Genomic DNA, 14,230 nt, shown 5'->3' with positions numbered 1-14,230 from the left:
ATATATATATATATATATATATATATGAGATTCAGTTACTATAGAGACTGTAAGATGATCAGGCTATCCTGGGAGGCTGACTGTGACATATGCTACCAGATGACAAAGGGTAACCGCCATGGAGAGATGGGCAACCCTCAGAACTGCTGACTGTTTTATCGGGGCATCATTTTTAGTTTCTAATATCAACATACTGGGTGGCTAGAATTCCCCAGATTTGAAGGTGAGGGATGGGGGCGGCAATGATAACAGAAGGAAGAAGAAGGAACAGTTCAAGGATAAAGGTTCCACAAACCGCCGACAGAGTATTTCCAGTTGTGTTATATAAATTTGCTTGGCTCTCTCTCATTCATTTTCTACTGCCCTGTCTGATGAGAGAGAGAGAGAGAGAGAGAGAGAGAGAGAGAGATGCCTACTGTTGCCAAAGCACAAGAAGCAGGGACTGTTTTCAAAGCTGGTGACTATAGAAAGGCCAGAGTCAGAATGTGCTGACTGGAGGAACAGAAGGAGGCAAGCTCAGGGGACATGAGAGAGGAAAAACCCAGGAAGATTCCACCCAGGAGCTGTTTGCTCGGGAACCTGCAATGCAGGAGACTATGCGTGCATACAGCCCTCTGTCACTGGACCCGCGAACTGTCTCCCTGCAGCCCAGCAGCGATTTCTCTGTCCTCTGCCCACTGGAATGTCAGTAGGGTGTCCACTGAGTAACAAATGAGTGGCATTACATAGAAGATAGCAGGAGACGATGGAAGGATGCCTCTTCATGCTGACAGGGCCTGTCTGGAAAAGCACATAAACACAGGCAAAGCCCATTTTACAGCCAACACAGCAACCGAGGCTACAAGTATAAGGAAAACCTACTGACACCAAGAATGAACCATGTAGACCCTGCTCTTCCGGGAAATAGCTAGGCGTGATACTATGATAAAAAGAAATAAAGATTTCGTCTCTCTTGTTAGCTCCCATCAGAAGTAAGAAACCCCAAAGCAAGTGTGACTAGCATCTTCCCTATGCTAAGGAGCTGACGGGCTAGAGGCTGTGAGTGCTCCATGGAGCTCAGAAAGACCAGATAACAGCCCTACCCCAGTCTCCCACAGGCAGAGGGGCTGAAGGTTAAGTTGATCACCAAAGGTTAATGTCATAGCCAATCATGCCTTCATAACGACGCCTCCATAAAACCCTCAGGACAAGGTTCAGAGAGCTGGAAGCTGGCTGAACAGGTGCGAGTACCTGAAGGGAGAAGCGTCTAGAGTGGACCTGGCAGCTACGCCGTACTTCCTATTTGCCGCCCGAGGCGTGCCTTCCTCAGGATCCTTTAGAATCTCTGGTGTGTACGAGCCAGTGACGAGCAGAAAGGGTTGCTCTGAGATAGGCGAGACCACGCCTGCAAATCAGCTAAGCCCCAGAGGATTATGAGAGCTCCGATTTATAGTCAGACAACCCGGAACACAGGTGACAACCTGGCTTTTGCTACTGATGTTTGAAGTCGGGGTCAGTCGGATGGAACTGAGCCTTCAAACGCCATAGAGTATTAGATGCTATCTCCAAGCAAATTGGGTGTTGGATGCTAACTCCGAGTAAACAGGGTCAAAAGTGAATTAAGGATATCCTGCTCGTCTCAGATGGGGAGTCTGGTGTCTGGTCTGAAAACAGGCAAATCATTTTGGGTTTCTTCTGTCCTTCTATCGTGGGTGACCTTGGAAAGGAGTTCAACTTCCGAGCCTCTCCCACCTCACTTGCGAAATGGAGACATCGATGGTAACTGCCATTCAAGGCTGTTTTGATAATTAATGGTTCATACAAAATAGCATAGAGAACATGTCTGTCATGGTAATTGCTACATGATTATTAGTTTGGGAAATTATCACCCCACCAATTTATTATTTTACTATACTTTAAGTCTATTTCCTTGAGATTAGACAATCTTTTAAAACAGCTCAATTATATCCCAAATATGTGACTTTTGAGATACATTAAAAAAAAATTGAGATTTTTTTTTCCTCTTAATTTAAAAATTTGTGTATTATGTGTCATGCTTGGAACTACATGCAAGGTTATTTTTGTGCTGTGCAGATAACAGTTCCAATCCCCCAATTCTAGATTTTTAAAAGGAGTAACACCAGCCAAGTGGCACACACCCGTAGTTCTAGCACTCAGAATACAAAGGCACAAGTTCAAAGCTGGCTTGATCTACTGGGGTAGCTTGTTCCGGATCAGCTTGGTGTGCCCAGTAAGTTCAAGGTTGACTTGGTGTACTCAGTAAGTTCAAGGCCAGCTTGACGCACACAGTGAGGTCAAAGCCAGCTTGGTGAACATAGTTCAGGACCAGGTTGGCAATATTCAAAGTCAGGCAGAGATCTACAGCAAAACTGGATCAAAACAAACAAACAAAACAAAAACTTCCACTAGTTGCATGTCTGTGCATGCGGTGGTACATGCCTAAGATCCAGAAGCTAGGGTGCACCTGCAGGAAGACCACACGGTCACGGCCAGGTGGGACTAGTCACTGAGTTCCTATTCAGGCTGATTTACACAGGGTTGTCCTTTCTCAAAAACCAAAAATTTGGGTTTTTTTTTCCATTTAATAAAAGACTATAATCCTGAAACATACTTCCCTGAACACAGAACATACTATATTGGTTTGTTTTTAAAGCAGATGTCAAAATAAAGACAAGAAAGACAAAGGCTACTTTTCAAAATATACTAAAAACAAACAAATAAATACTTGAGGCTCTGGGGGTGTTGCTCAACTAGTAGAGAGCTTGCCTGGCGTGTGCAAACCCTCAAGTTCCAGGACCAGCATGCCCTATAATCCCAGCACTCAAAGAGGAGGCAGTTCAAGGTCAGCCTTGGGTCAGTCTAGATAACCTAAGACTTTATCTAAAGTAAGTTAGTTAATTAATTAAAATGAAATAAATCTTGGTTTATAACAAAAATATCATAAGAGAAAGGATCTACAATTAATAATCTCACTTTAGGTGCTCATGGCACGATTAAGTAAGGGGTTTCCAGAACGAGTTTCCCTAATCTGATCCCACATAGTGTTGATGCCCTGCTCTAGAAACAGACTAGACCCCAGCACCTCCCGCTTTTGTACAGTCCGTAGGCAAACAATGGTTTTATACTCGGAATATCTGCGAGGTGAGGAGGAATGAAAAGAAGAATATAGAGTGCCAGTGAAAAGTTTGTAAAATTCAAATTTCAGTGTCCACAAATAAAGTTTTATTGAAACACTGCCATGTTCATTCTTTGAGGCATTGTCTGGGGATGCTATGTCTACATGCAGGTGGAATTAAGTAGCTTCTACAGATATCATAAGGTAGAAGTTTTGCCCGGCACTTTAAAGAAAAAGTTTACTGATCCTTTGGTTTAGAGTTGAGAAACTATTCCTTCTTGTATCTTCTCCCAGAAGGGCACAGCTAATAGACCAGCCTATGACTGGTTCCAAGACTCTGCCGAAGAACTGCCTGAAGTGTGAATCAGTTGTGTCCCGCACGCCCCTGCATGTTTACCCACAAGATCCTCTCCACACACAAGGTGTGCAGATAGCCTTCAGAACACACCAAGGGGCTTCTCACCACAAATAGGACACCAACATCCAGAAACACCAACATGCCCAACAGTCAGACAATAAAATTCTAAAATTCAAAGTTATCAGGATCCTTTATACTACCTGTCAAAGGATAAATTCCTAACAAAACTGGGCAAAAAACAAACAAACAAAAAAACAACAAAACGAATATTCTTAGACTCAGAAAGGAAAAGGGTTAATAACACAAGCCTAATTTTTCATGTTATTATAGGAATATTAAAAACAGAATATGGTGCTGGTGAAATGGATCAGTAAACAAAGGTGTTTAACTGGACCTGACAGCATGGGGACTTTTATCCCCGGGACTCACAGACTCCTTAAGTTGTGTCTGACCTCCACCTTGGCACTGTGGCATGGGGATGTCCCCCCATACAGAGAGAGAGAGAGAGAGAGAGAGAGAGAGAGAGAGAGAGAGAGAGAAATACATAAATATAATCAGAGAAAATGAAGACTGTAAAACAATATGTCATACATAGTTAATATGAATTTATAACCAGAAAGATAGGTAGAACAAATAAAAATAAGATTAACATAACCTCTACTCAATAGTGAGAGACACGCACCATTAAAAGGCAAGCACAAGTAAGTTTATGATCCCCTAAATGACTAAAATGTCACCGAGACCACCAAAAAATATCTGAATTAAAAAGAGGAGAAGGAATTCGCGATGAGAAGCTCCAGCGCTGGCAGGTTCACGGGCTAGAAAGCACATTTAAGGGTGGCTGGTGGCATTCTGAATTGATTGTCTTCCTAAAAACAATCTGGCATTCTTCAGCAAACGCCATAAAACCACTCATTCGTTTCCTCTGACCTGGCAATGACACTTTGGGGAACACACCCGGGGGAGAAAAACCTAAAAGCGGGCAGAGCATCCGTGCGTACAGCGACGTCTGTGCCGCTGAGCGCTGTGGACGAATGACGGCAGCCCAAGCACCCGCGCACCCAGAGACAGCAGTGATGGCTCAACACACTTTTGGACCTGCAAAGTCGGTCATTTTTAAATGGCAAGAAAAAGGCCTCAGCCGATGTACGTCATAAGCACTTCAAACTTACTTAATAAGCATCCAAGCCTTGGGTTCCAGTCTCCCTCTCCCCTCCCTAGCCTGTCCTTCCCGTCACCGACTGTTCAATTCAGGAACCTAGGCGTGGTCGGCCTCCCATCTCATCACCAAATAAATATTCCAGAATCTCTATTGCTGTCATCTTCACTGCCGATACCCCAGGACCATATCTCCACCCTGTACTCCTGTGAAAAAACCTGCCCCCCGCCCTGTTTTCAGGACTCCTCTCCAATCCCTGCTCTACCAGGCTTCCAGGGTGAGCTGAGAGCTGAGAGTGTAACTCAGTGGTAGAGCACTAGCTATGCACAAGGCCCTACGTTCTATCCCTCAACTTGAAAACACAGCTTATTTTTTGGTTTTTGTTTGTGGCCTGTTGCCTAAGAACAGTTGACCAACACAAACTATACTCAATGCAGGGAGGTAGGAGAGGAATCTGGAAGGAGCTCAGAGAGTGGGTAATAGAACCGAAATATCCTGAATAAAATTCTCCAAAATTAATTAAGACATTATTATTATCATCATCATCATCATCATCATCATCATCATCATCATCATCATCATCATCATTATTTGCAGGCTGGAGCAATGCTCAATGGTTAAGAGCATTTGCTGCTCTTGCAGAAAAATTTGGTTCCCAGCACCCATGTTGGTGTCTCAAAACTGCCAGTAACTTGAGCTCCTTGGGATCTGATGCCTTTTTCTGGTCTCTGAGGCCACCTTCACACACATGCATATCACACACATGCACACACACACGCACACACACACACACACACGCACGCACGCATGCACACACCTCAAATATGTAAGTCTTTTTACAAAGTGTTTCAAGCCATATTGTTACCCTCCCTCTCCTGAGTGACGCCTTCACACCATCAAGTGTCCCGCATGGCAGTCCTGCTGCCTCTTCCCACCGAGCTCCCCCTGCTCCCTTTCACAGAGCCCCAGCCATAGTGACAAGAGGTCATAGGTCACAGTCTGTCGTGCACTTGGCTATTTCATAGACTGTTCCCTCCCACTGGAATCCTCCCCCTTCTGCTCTATGGTGGTTACCAGGAAATGTCACCTTTTCTACGAGCTCAAGAGAGACCACGGACAGCCTCTCGATTCTACAACATAGCCACAGTCTAATCACACCTGTTAGTTAACAGACGGTCCTTACGTTTGAATCGATGGATGAAAGACACAAACACACATCCGTAAGGGAAAAGCAAACAGCTGCAGAAACAGTACAGACACACTGGTTAGACTGTTCTGGAAACCTGTCACCTTTGCCTGTCAACTTCCTTGACTCTTATCCTCCTGCCTCCCTACTCCTGGATGCGCAGAGCTACCCATGTCTACAGTGAAATTAGACAGTGGTTTTGTCACAAAGGTTCTTGGGAGACCAGAATTCCAACCTCTTTTTCAGGAACAACAACCAAGTAATTCCCTCTTGGCTTTTGCCTTTCTCTGGTCTACTGAGGCCCTACAGCCTACAGATATATTTCAAAACTCATTTAATTAGCACAGCTCCTGACCCTCGTCAGAGACAGCGCTCTGTGCTTTAGGCGCCGAGCAATGCCCTATGGAGCAGACCTACAGCTAGTCCACGGACTGTTGCATGCTCAGCTCTGAATGGGACCCCTATACCACACCTCTCCCCCACCCAGAGCTCAGGGGTCTCACAGAAGCAGGGAGGAGAATAATTGTAAGATCCATTGCCCACGTGAACTCACAGGGCTTGGCACAGCATGCACAAGACCTGAACAAGACCAAGCCAGCCGAAAACTTGCATGAACGGGGAAGGGAGCCACAAAGGCTCACCCCTAGCCGAGGACCTATTGGCAACTTATGGCTGCTTGGGGAGGGAGACTCCATTTTCTTCAGGCATGGGTCTCCTGGCAGGCTGTCCACATTCACATAGATGGTGCCACATTCCTGCACATACAGGTAGTCCTACGTGAACTCAGCGGGTTTAGATAAAGTAAACAGGAAATTGGGAGGGAAAAGTGATGGGGAGGGTTCTAAAGTGCAAGACGTTCTAAAGAAAAAAAATGGGGATTTGATCAAAACACGCTATATGCACCTAAGAAGCTCTTCTTTTCTTTCTTTCTTTTTTTTTTAACAGCTTGCTTATGAAGGTTCCTCCAGTAATTGTGGCAACCTCCATGGCATGGCAACCTCCATGCCATGTTCACAGCATCTGTCAGCCAGTCAAATCATGGAGTTAAATCCCCATCGCGGAGAAGAAATCCTAGTCAGAGCTGGCACAAGCTGTAGGCTTGTCCTATACACATAATTAGGCTGGCAGCCAAGAGGACCCTAGCAGGTCCTTAGGTCCTTAGAGTAAGTGAGCAGCAGCTACACTGTGAAGCAGAACCCACACCACACCGTTACTCACTAAGCAAATATTTTTCAAAATGACCCAAGCTGCAGGAGAGCAGCGCGCCCATCCCCTATTTATAACATTTCAGTGTGCAGCAGTGTCTTTCCATTGCCACCATGGCACCACGGCCCGTCGGAGTCACACCATAGGAAAATACTCGCCCATGTCTCCACACCCTCCCCTCTCAACCCCCTCACGCCGGGCTCTCAACGGCAGTTTTGGCAAACCATCCAGGCACCATCACGAAACTCAGAACACAGAGAGGGCATGCTCGACTCTTGGCTAAAATCATCCCCTTTAGAGGAAACAAACATATGGTACATTGAAGTGAACCCCTACCCGCCACATGGCAGAAAGAACTGTGAAACTATGCTAACCTGCATGCCATTCCCCTCTCCAGAACTAATGAGGGGCAGAAGAGAAAACCCTATCAACCCTCACTCTGGGATCTGTAAAATGGGACTAAGGCTGCGACCTGGGGACTTGGAAGACAGATGCTGTGGTGCTTTCTAAAAGATGCTCAGTAAACGAGGACCAGTCACATCCCGATATGAATGGTTGCCGGCCATTTGCTTAGGCCTCCTCTGAAGGCTGCAAGTACAGAAGCCTACTGAATCCACAGCTGAGTCCAGGGCACTTGGACATCCTCCACTTATCCTCCAAATGCATTAAGCTCCTCTTCCTTTTCCCCCAAACAGGAAGACTTGCAAATGGTACCAAGCAACAAAGCCACCACGTCCTTCTGGTTGCAGAGGAACAAATGGAAAGCTATATAGATATGAGATAAAATAGTCGTGTGCATCTCCATTCTGGTCATTTGTTTTAGACCAGAGAAGGATCCGGCATGGTCTTCAGATATCCTGAAGAGGAGGTGAAAGGACATGGTGCAGCCTTCTGCCAACTTACCTGGGTCCTGCTGCATCCCACACTTTCCTGGGGCCCTTCTGAGCACAGCTCTCCCAGCACCACAGACACTTCATCTCCAAAGCCAGCGCACTGACACCAGGACACACAAGTTCAACACTGCTCACGGACCATGACTGCACACCTGCCTTCAGTTGCCAGCGTGATCCTCAGTCCCTCCCTCCTCCAAGCAGAGAGCCTCCCCATCCATCTGGACCTCAGCCAGCTTCCCCCAGGTGCCCATCCACTGCCCATCCAGGTGGCAGCGTTCAAGCCAACTTAAGATCCTGTTGATTTTGAGGTATTTGACAAATATAAACACTGGGGAAAGCCTGTGTTTATTCATGATCTCGCCCCAAATTCCTAAAGAACACAAGTTCAGCAGTCGCTCAGGCAGTAGCAAGTGTCAACCTCCTGCGGACACTCGGTAGAGATTAAAACTGGGACCAAGCTGCCCCTATAAATGGCTCAGTTGTCATCCTGACCATCAAAACATATCTCCATTTCATGGCCAGAGGGGATTCGACTCCAAATGACCCCTGGACACCCACCAAAGCTCTGAGATAATCTGGGCTTCTCGTGTCACAGAGGAGAAGCCCCTGAGCTTGCCAAGAAGCTTCTGATGGTGACCTGGCATTACCGCACTTGCCAGGCCTGTGTGGGGAAAGAAGGCCAGCAGAGTGTTAGTGCTTTCTGGAAAATAGGCAGAGCTGTTTATGCAAGGGAAAGTCACCCAATTCATCCCAGCCCCTTAAGAGACTGACGAGGCATCTCACCATTTCCCGTCACCAAAAAAAAAAAAAAATAATAATAATGAACTTTACTTAGGTCAATTACAGTTTACATACTGGCTGAGTAAGCACAAAACCAATTTGCGACTTTTCTACCAAGCTTCCCAGGAGGCTTTGCGTCTCTTCAGGATGAAGTCAAGAGCAAAGCCAAAGTGTGATGTCTCCAAACCCCAACCTCCAACAACTACAACTCACCAGACGCAGCCGAGGAGCCACACCCACTCCTGAGTACTGGAGAAGGTACCAGCCTGCAAACTACCCGAAAGAAGGCGGCAATAACTATGCTTGCTCTATCTATGTAACTTTGTAGACATTGTCCAAGTGTGTAAAAGTAAGGAGTTGGCAAATTTGTGCCCATGTAGTCACAGAGGGTTTTTTTTTTCATTCTAAGGATATATCTTATTTGAAGAAATATTATTTTGTAGATTTAGCTTAGATTGTAGATTGTGCTAGAGATTCTATCTGTCTGTCTGTTGGTCTGTCTGTCTGTCTGTCTGTCTGTCTGTCTGTCTGCTAGGGACTAGACCTGAGAGAGAGCCAGACATATACCTTTAGTGCAGATGAGAAAACCTGATCCTATTGACTGGTTTGGTTATGGAGATAACTCACGGGAATTGGGAATTGTTTGGTCCAGTACAAGTTCTGAGTGGTTTATTCTTTCACATTCCCAATTTCCCATAAGTCAATTTCCCTACTAAGACTGGTACATTATACCAAGATTAAAAAATTTCCCAAAACAGAAGTATTTCCCTGTTCTGGCTTTGACTCTAATGGCGAAGTTACTTGCACTGTTTCAAAGATGCGAACACAGCATTTGTGCAACACTCTGCGTCTAGCATGCGCACCCACTGATCCCCCGGAGTGAAACTCCATCGCTTCTATTGACGGCCACGCATTTTCTAAGACACAGAAACTCGCTTTATGGTGAGGTTCTCCTCCCACTCCATCACAGCACTTCTGCTGCCTAGGACGACCATCACCATCACTTCCTCAGGGTAGGCTGTCTTTCCCTCAGCCAAGCTGTGTGGGGTGTTAGATCAGTGACAGCTTGGATTCCCTTCCAGCTCCACAGTCCAAGACAGTACACTTTAAGTATATAGCAGGGAGAAAGTCCCCTGTGTATAGTGCCAGCTCTGACTCAATGTTCCCCCTTGAACTTCTCACCAAGTCTTAAAGATTGGAGCCCCAACCAGACCGCCCCACACTCCTGCCTAGGCAACTAGCCATTTGTTATGACAGGCGAAGGAAGAACAGTGGCCAGCAGTGACACTTGGTACTCTCTAGGCAAGAGACAGCTTGACTGTGTGTCTCACCATTTCCCACCACCAAAAAGAAAAAATAATGAATAAATTCTTTTCTTTAGGTGATGGGAAATGGTGAGATGCCAACTGCCTAGAGAAAGGACGGACGGACAGAGAGCTGGACAAGGTACTTCGCAAACGGCCCTGTGTCTGGAATTCTTTTATTTTTAAATTAAAATGTAATTATTAAATAGTTTGCTCCCTTTCCTTTCTTCCTTCCAACCATTCCCATGTACCAACCATTTGTTCTTTCTCAAATACATGGCCTTGTCTTCAATTGCTGTTACATAGAATAGATATAAAAATATACACATGCATATATGTGTGTATACACACACACATTTCTTAGTTGCACATAATTCTAATCCTTTGTCTAGGGCTGGGACCCCATGAGATTACCCCTTCCATGTTATCATGTCTATCGGGATTGTCCCTGTTCGGATCCCGTTTAGGCAGCCATGTTGCTGAGACTTCACGAGTGAAGCTTCCCTAACATTTCTAGGAAACACAATCCCCCAGGGGACCTCCCTCCGTTCCTCTGGCTCTTAGACTCTTTCCATTCTGTCTTCTCTGTATTCCCTGCATCTTGGTGCAGGACTTCTCAATACAGGGATAGCAGTAGCTTCCAAAGCTTCAGGTTATCCAATGCCGTTATCAAGGAAGTCTCCTTTCTGCCTTGACTGGCTCTTGTGATCAATCTGTATAGTCAAAACAAGCTCCCTAAAGACACGGGCCCCTCTGACTGCATCCAGCGTTGCGTGAGCAAGTCCTTCTAGGACAGCCCCTAAACTACCAGGAATCTGAATGTGTCATGTACAGAACTTTAGCTGGGAACATGTATGCTGTCTTTCAGTTCGTGTGTAGTTCTCAAGCCTGACATGGTCACCTCAGCTCATCAGCAACAGGGCTCTTAGAGCTCACAAGGCAGCACCTGTTTGGCAGGCATGGTGAAGACGCTGTGTATAAAATACCCTGCTGCTCTCTCTACATGTTCATATAGTCGTCAAACAAATACATCATATTAGACACCATACAATACATATCTATGTCAGAGCCTATGGTAAGCTCTCTTTACGCCTGTCATGCTAAAAAAAAAGAAAAAAGTGTCACAAAAATAACAGTAACAAAGACTGCTGGGAAAAAAGTGGGAGGGGGCAACTGGAGACATTTTGTGCTGCCTCGCTGGCAGCATTATTTTCTTTCATCTGACCACACCGTAAGAGAGCAGCAGCAACCTCCTGACACTCCCGTTAGTCTCCCAGGTCCCTCACACCATATTTACGTGAGCTGTCCAACCAGGTGTCAGTCATGAACATGTCCAGGACTGCTGAGAACAGTGTCACCAGACCACTGCTGTACACATTAACAAAGCCTGTCCTGGTGGCTGGGACGTGCAGGGTGAGATGGAAGACGGTTCCAGGCACACCCACCCCTTCAGGAGGACCAGGTCACCCTTCTTCTGTTCCATCAACTCAAGCAAAGCCTGTTTACTATAGTTACCAGAAGATCAAGAGATCGCCTCCAAAACGCCTTCGTAAATTTCCCTTTAACTGTCAAATGTACATTGTCCGGACATCAGCTGCAAATCTGTTGTGCAATTTGTGGGTAAGGTGAGTTTGATAAGCTAATCAAAGAAGCTAGGCCCTTTCTGGGTTAGCTAAACCATGAATTTTTATACATTGAGAGCTTCAAGTACCTACTTCAAGCTAAAAGTTAAAAAAAATATATGAAATACTACACTCTGAGCAGTAACTTAAGATTGAAGGTGTGTGTGAAGTTGGGGTGCAGAGCGTGTGCTGACCAGATCTCTTCCAGTCAGTAGGATCAATGTTCCTGTGATCTCTGCTTTAAGACTCTCAGTTAAAGTTCATTGCCCCAAGAACTCACTGACTGCTTGTTTCAAGGGAACAGACTAGGACTTTGCTGTTACTATAAACAGACAGAAAAGAGTCTCCTAAGGGGTACGGAGACTTGCCTCATTATAAAGGCTAGGAACAACAAACTTTCTTTAGTCTCTCTCTCTCTCTCTCTCTCTCTCTCTCTCTCTCTCTCTCTCTCTCTCTCTCCTTCTACACATACACACACACACCCACACACCAGAGAGAGGGGCGGGGGGTGGGGGGTGGATCTGAGTATCTGTAGGGTGAATTCTCAGGCCATAGCAACTGCAATGCCCTGAGATGGAAGCAGTAGATCTTGGCTGGCCAGGCAGTTAAGTCCTTTAGGGGAAGGAGACAAGAGGCCTGCCTTCCCTTACACAGCCCAACCATGAAAACAGGCTCTTTTTGTTTTTGTTTGGTTTTTTAGCTAACAACCTTCATCCTCCCTGCTGGGATAAAAGGCATGGTTGGTTTATGATGGCTCAAGGGTTTGAATTCAAATTATTTTCTACCCAATTCCCCACTTGGCCCCAATACTCGGAATAAAGGGATGGCTTGGGTAAGTTTTGGATAAGAAATGATGTCAGGCTTTACTCAGATAAAGTGATGGAGGACTATGCTCAGGGCACGCCCCAGCTTTGGGCGCTGAGGGAGCCCGCATCATCTTGGGTGGTGACATGCCTAAACACAAAAAAAGGAGAAATAAGGATGGAGAAAATTAATCCTCCTTTATGTAGCTCTTTTCCCCTCCCCCCTCTACTGGAGAGCCAGAGCGCCTGTTGGCTCCCAGCCGGTGCTTAGGAGGCGCCTGAGAATGGGTCTTGGGGTCCCTTTTTTCTTCTTCTTCTTCTTTTGGCGTGCAGAAATCAGGACCCATCCGAGCCAAGACAGAGGAGAGACGCAAGAAAGCTAGAGCAAGAGGCGGCCTGCTCAGTACTCCGGAATGCCCGACCAGCGCTCGGAAGCACGCAGCGGTTGCTCGCGTCCGGAGCGCACCGGTCCCGCTGTCTCCACTGCGGTAGCATCCGGACATGACATTGCAGCAGCGACAAAGCGGCGGCCACAACCGGCGGCAGGCAACTGACAGGACTGCTCGGGCCTCGTACCACGCAGAGAAGCTGGCAGCGAATGATACTGGGGTGAGGCTAGGTGTTGGGGTGCGAGGTAGGCCGAGTCGGGGGTAAAAACCCTGAAATGCGCAGGACGCCAGGGCGGCCACCTCTCGCGCCTCCTCCAAGCAGCCAGATTGCAAGAAAAATAATTCTAACACTAATAATGCTAAAAATAATACTAACAGTTCCCAGCCGTAGCTCACCCTCTATCCCTCAAAAAAAAAAAAAAATAGCTACTAGGAGTCCCCCTCGGACTTGTAACCTTCCAATGGAGCTGGTCCCACCGCGCGCTTCAAGCACTCCGGGCCCGGGGACCCGCCCCGCTCCCGTACGTTGGCTCGAACACAACCGTCACCCTAGGGTTCCCTCCGATGGCTCACCAGGAGAAGGGAGCCGGCGACCATCGTGGCTCCGACTTGGCCGGCGATGCGGCTGCGAGAGGCGAGGGCGGTGATGCTGCTTGCCGAGGTCCCCATGGCTGAGCCCGGGGCTCGCAGGGGCGCCTGGAGCGCGCGGCCCCACGGCAGCTGGAATCGGTGGCTGTTTCTGCCCAGCGCCGCATCCACCGCCGCCTCCCAGGCGGGGAGCCCATCTACCTCCAGCAGCCCATGTGCACTGCAGTAGCCGGGCGGCCGGGCGGAAGAGGGAGGCGGCAGAGGAGGCTCGGGAAGGCGCTCAGCACCTGCCCAGGGGCGCGGGCGCCCGGGCGGAGAGAAGCAGGCGCGCTTGGAACCCGCGCCTCCCGGTGCTCTCCAGCGACAGGGGCTGCGGAGAACCAGGGAGCAGGGCTGACGGAGACACAGCGAAGGAACGGCTTCCCATAGCGAAGCCTCCAGCCGCTACCAACCACTCGCCTCCTCCGCTGCCCAGACCGGCCGGCGAGGGACTGAGACGGGTGGCCACTCAGCCCGGGGACACACGTGGTGGCGCCGAAGGGGCGGAGAACCGGCCCTTTGTGATGTCATCCGGGAGGAGGCCGGGCTCTTTGTGCAGATGGAGAGCTAAAGGCGGTCTAGAAACGGAGGGGAAGGAAAGGGTGCCCCTTGGCGTTAGCTGGAGGAATTGCGCTTGCTTGTTAACCTGAGAATCCAGTACACACCCCTTACTTTTCTTTTTTTGCAAAATGATTCCAAGTAAATTATATGTAAAGCAGAGACTATTTTCTTTCTCAAATACAAGTTTTAACAACAACCTATATAACTTGAGCATTATGGCGCTCGCC

At 47.5% G+C, this 14,230-nt stretch overlaps 1 protein-coding gene across 1 annotated transcript in view; it reads right to left on the bottom strand.

Moving 5' to 3' along the window:
* Tnfrsf21 (TNF receptor superfamily member 21) overlaps positions 1-14,022 on the bottom strand; it is a 66,509-nt gene extending 52,487 nt beyond the window's left edge. Inside the window, exon 1 of the mRNA XM_005359792.3 lies at positions 13,389-14,022. Coding sequence (XP_005359849.1) covers positions 13,389-13,484 — 96 coding nt within the window. The 5' untranslated portion in view covers positions 13,485-14,022. The remainder of the gene's footprint in view (positions 1-13,388) is intronic.
* Between the last annotated feature and the right edge of the window lie 208 nt (positions 14,023-14,230).

Source organism: Microtus ochrogaster, linkage group LG2 (genome assembly GCF_000317375.1).
Source record: "Microtus ochrogaster isolate Prairie Vole_2 linkage group LG2, MicOch1.0, whole genome shotgun sequence".
Lineage (NCBI taxonomy): Eukaryota > Metazoa > Chordata > Mammalia > Rodentia > Cricetidae > Microtus > Microtus ochrogaster.
The sequence above is the reverse complement of the archived record's forward strand: the minus strand, read 5'-3'. Positions and strand labels throughout refer to the sequence as shown.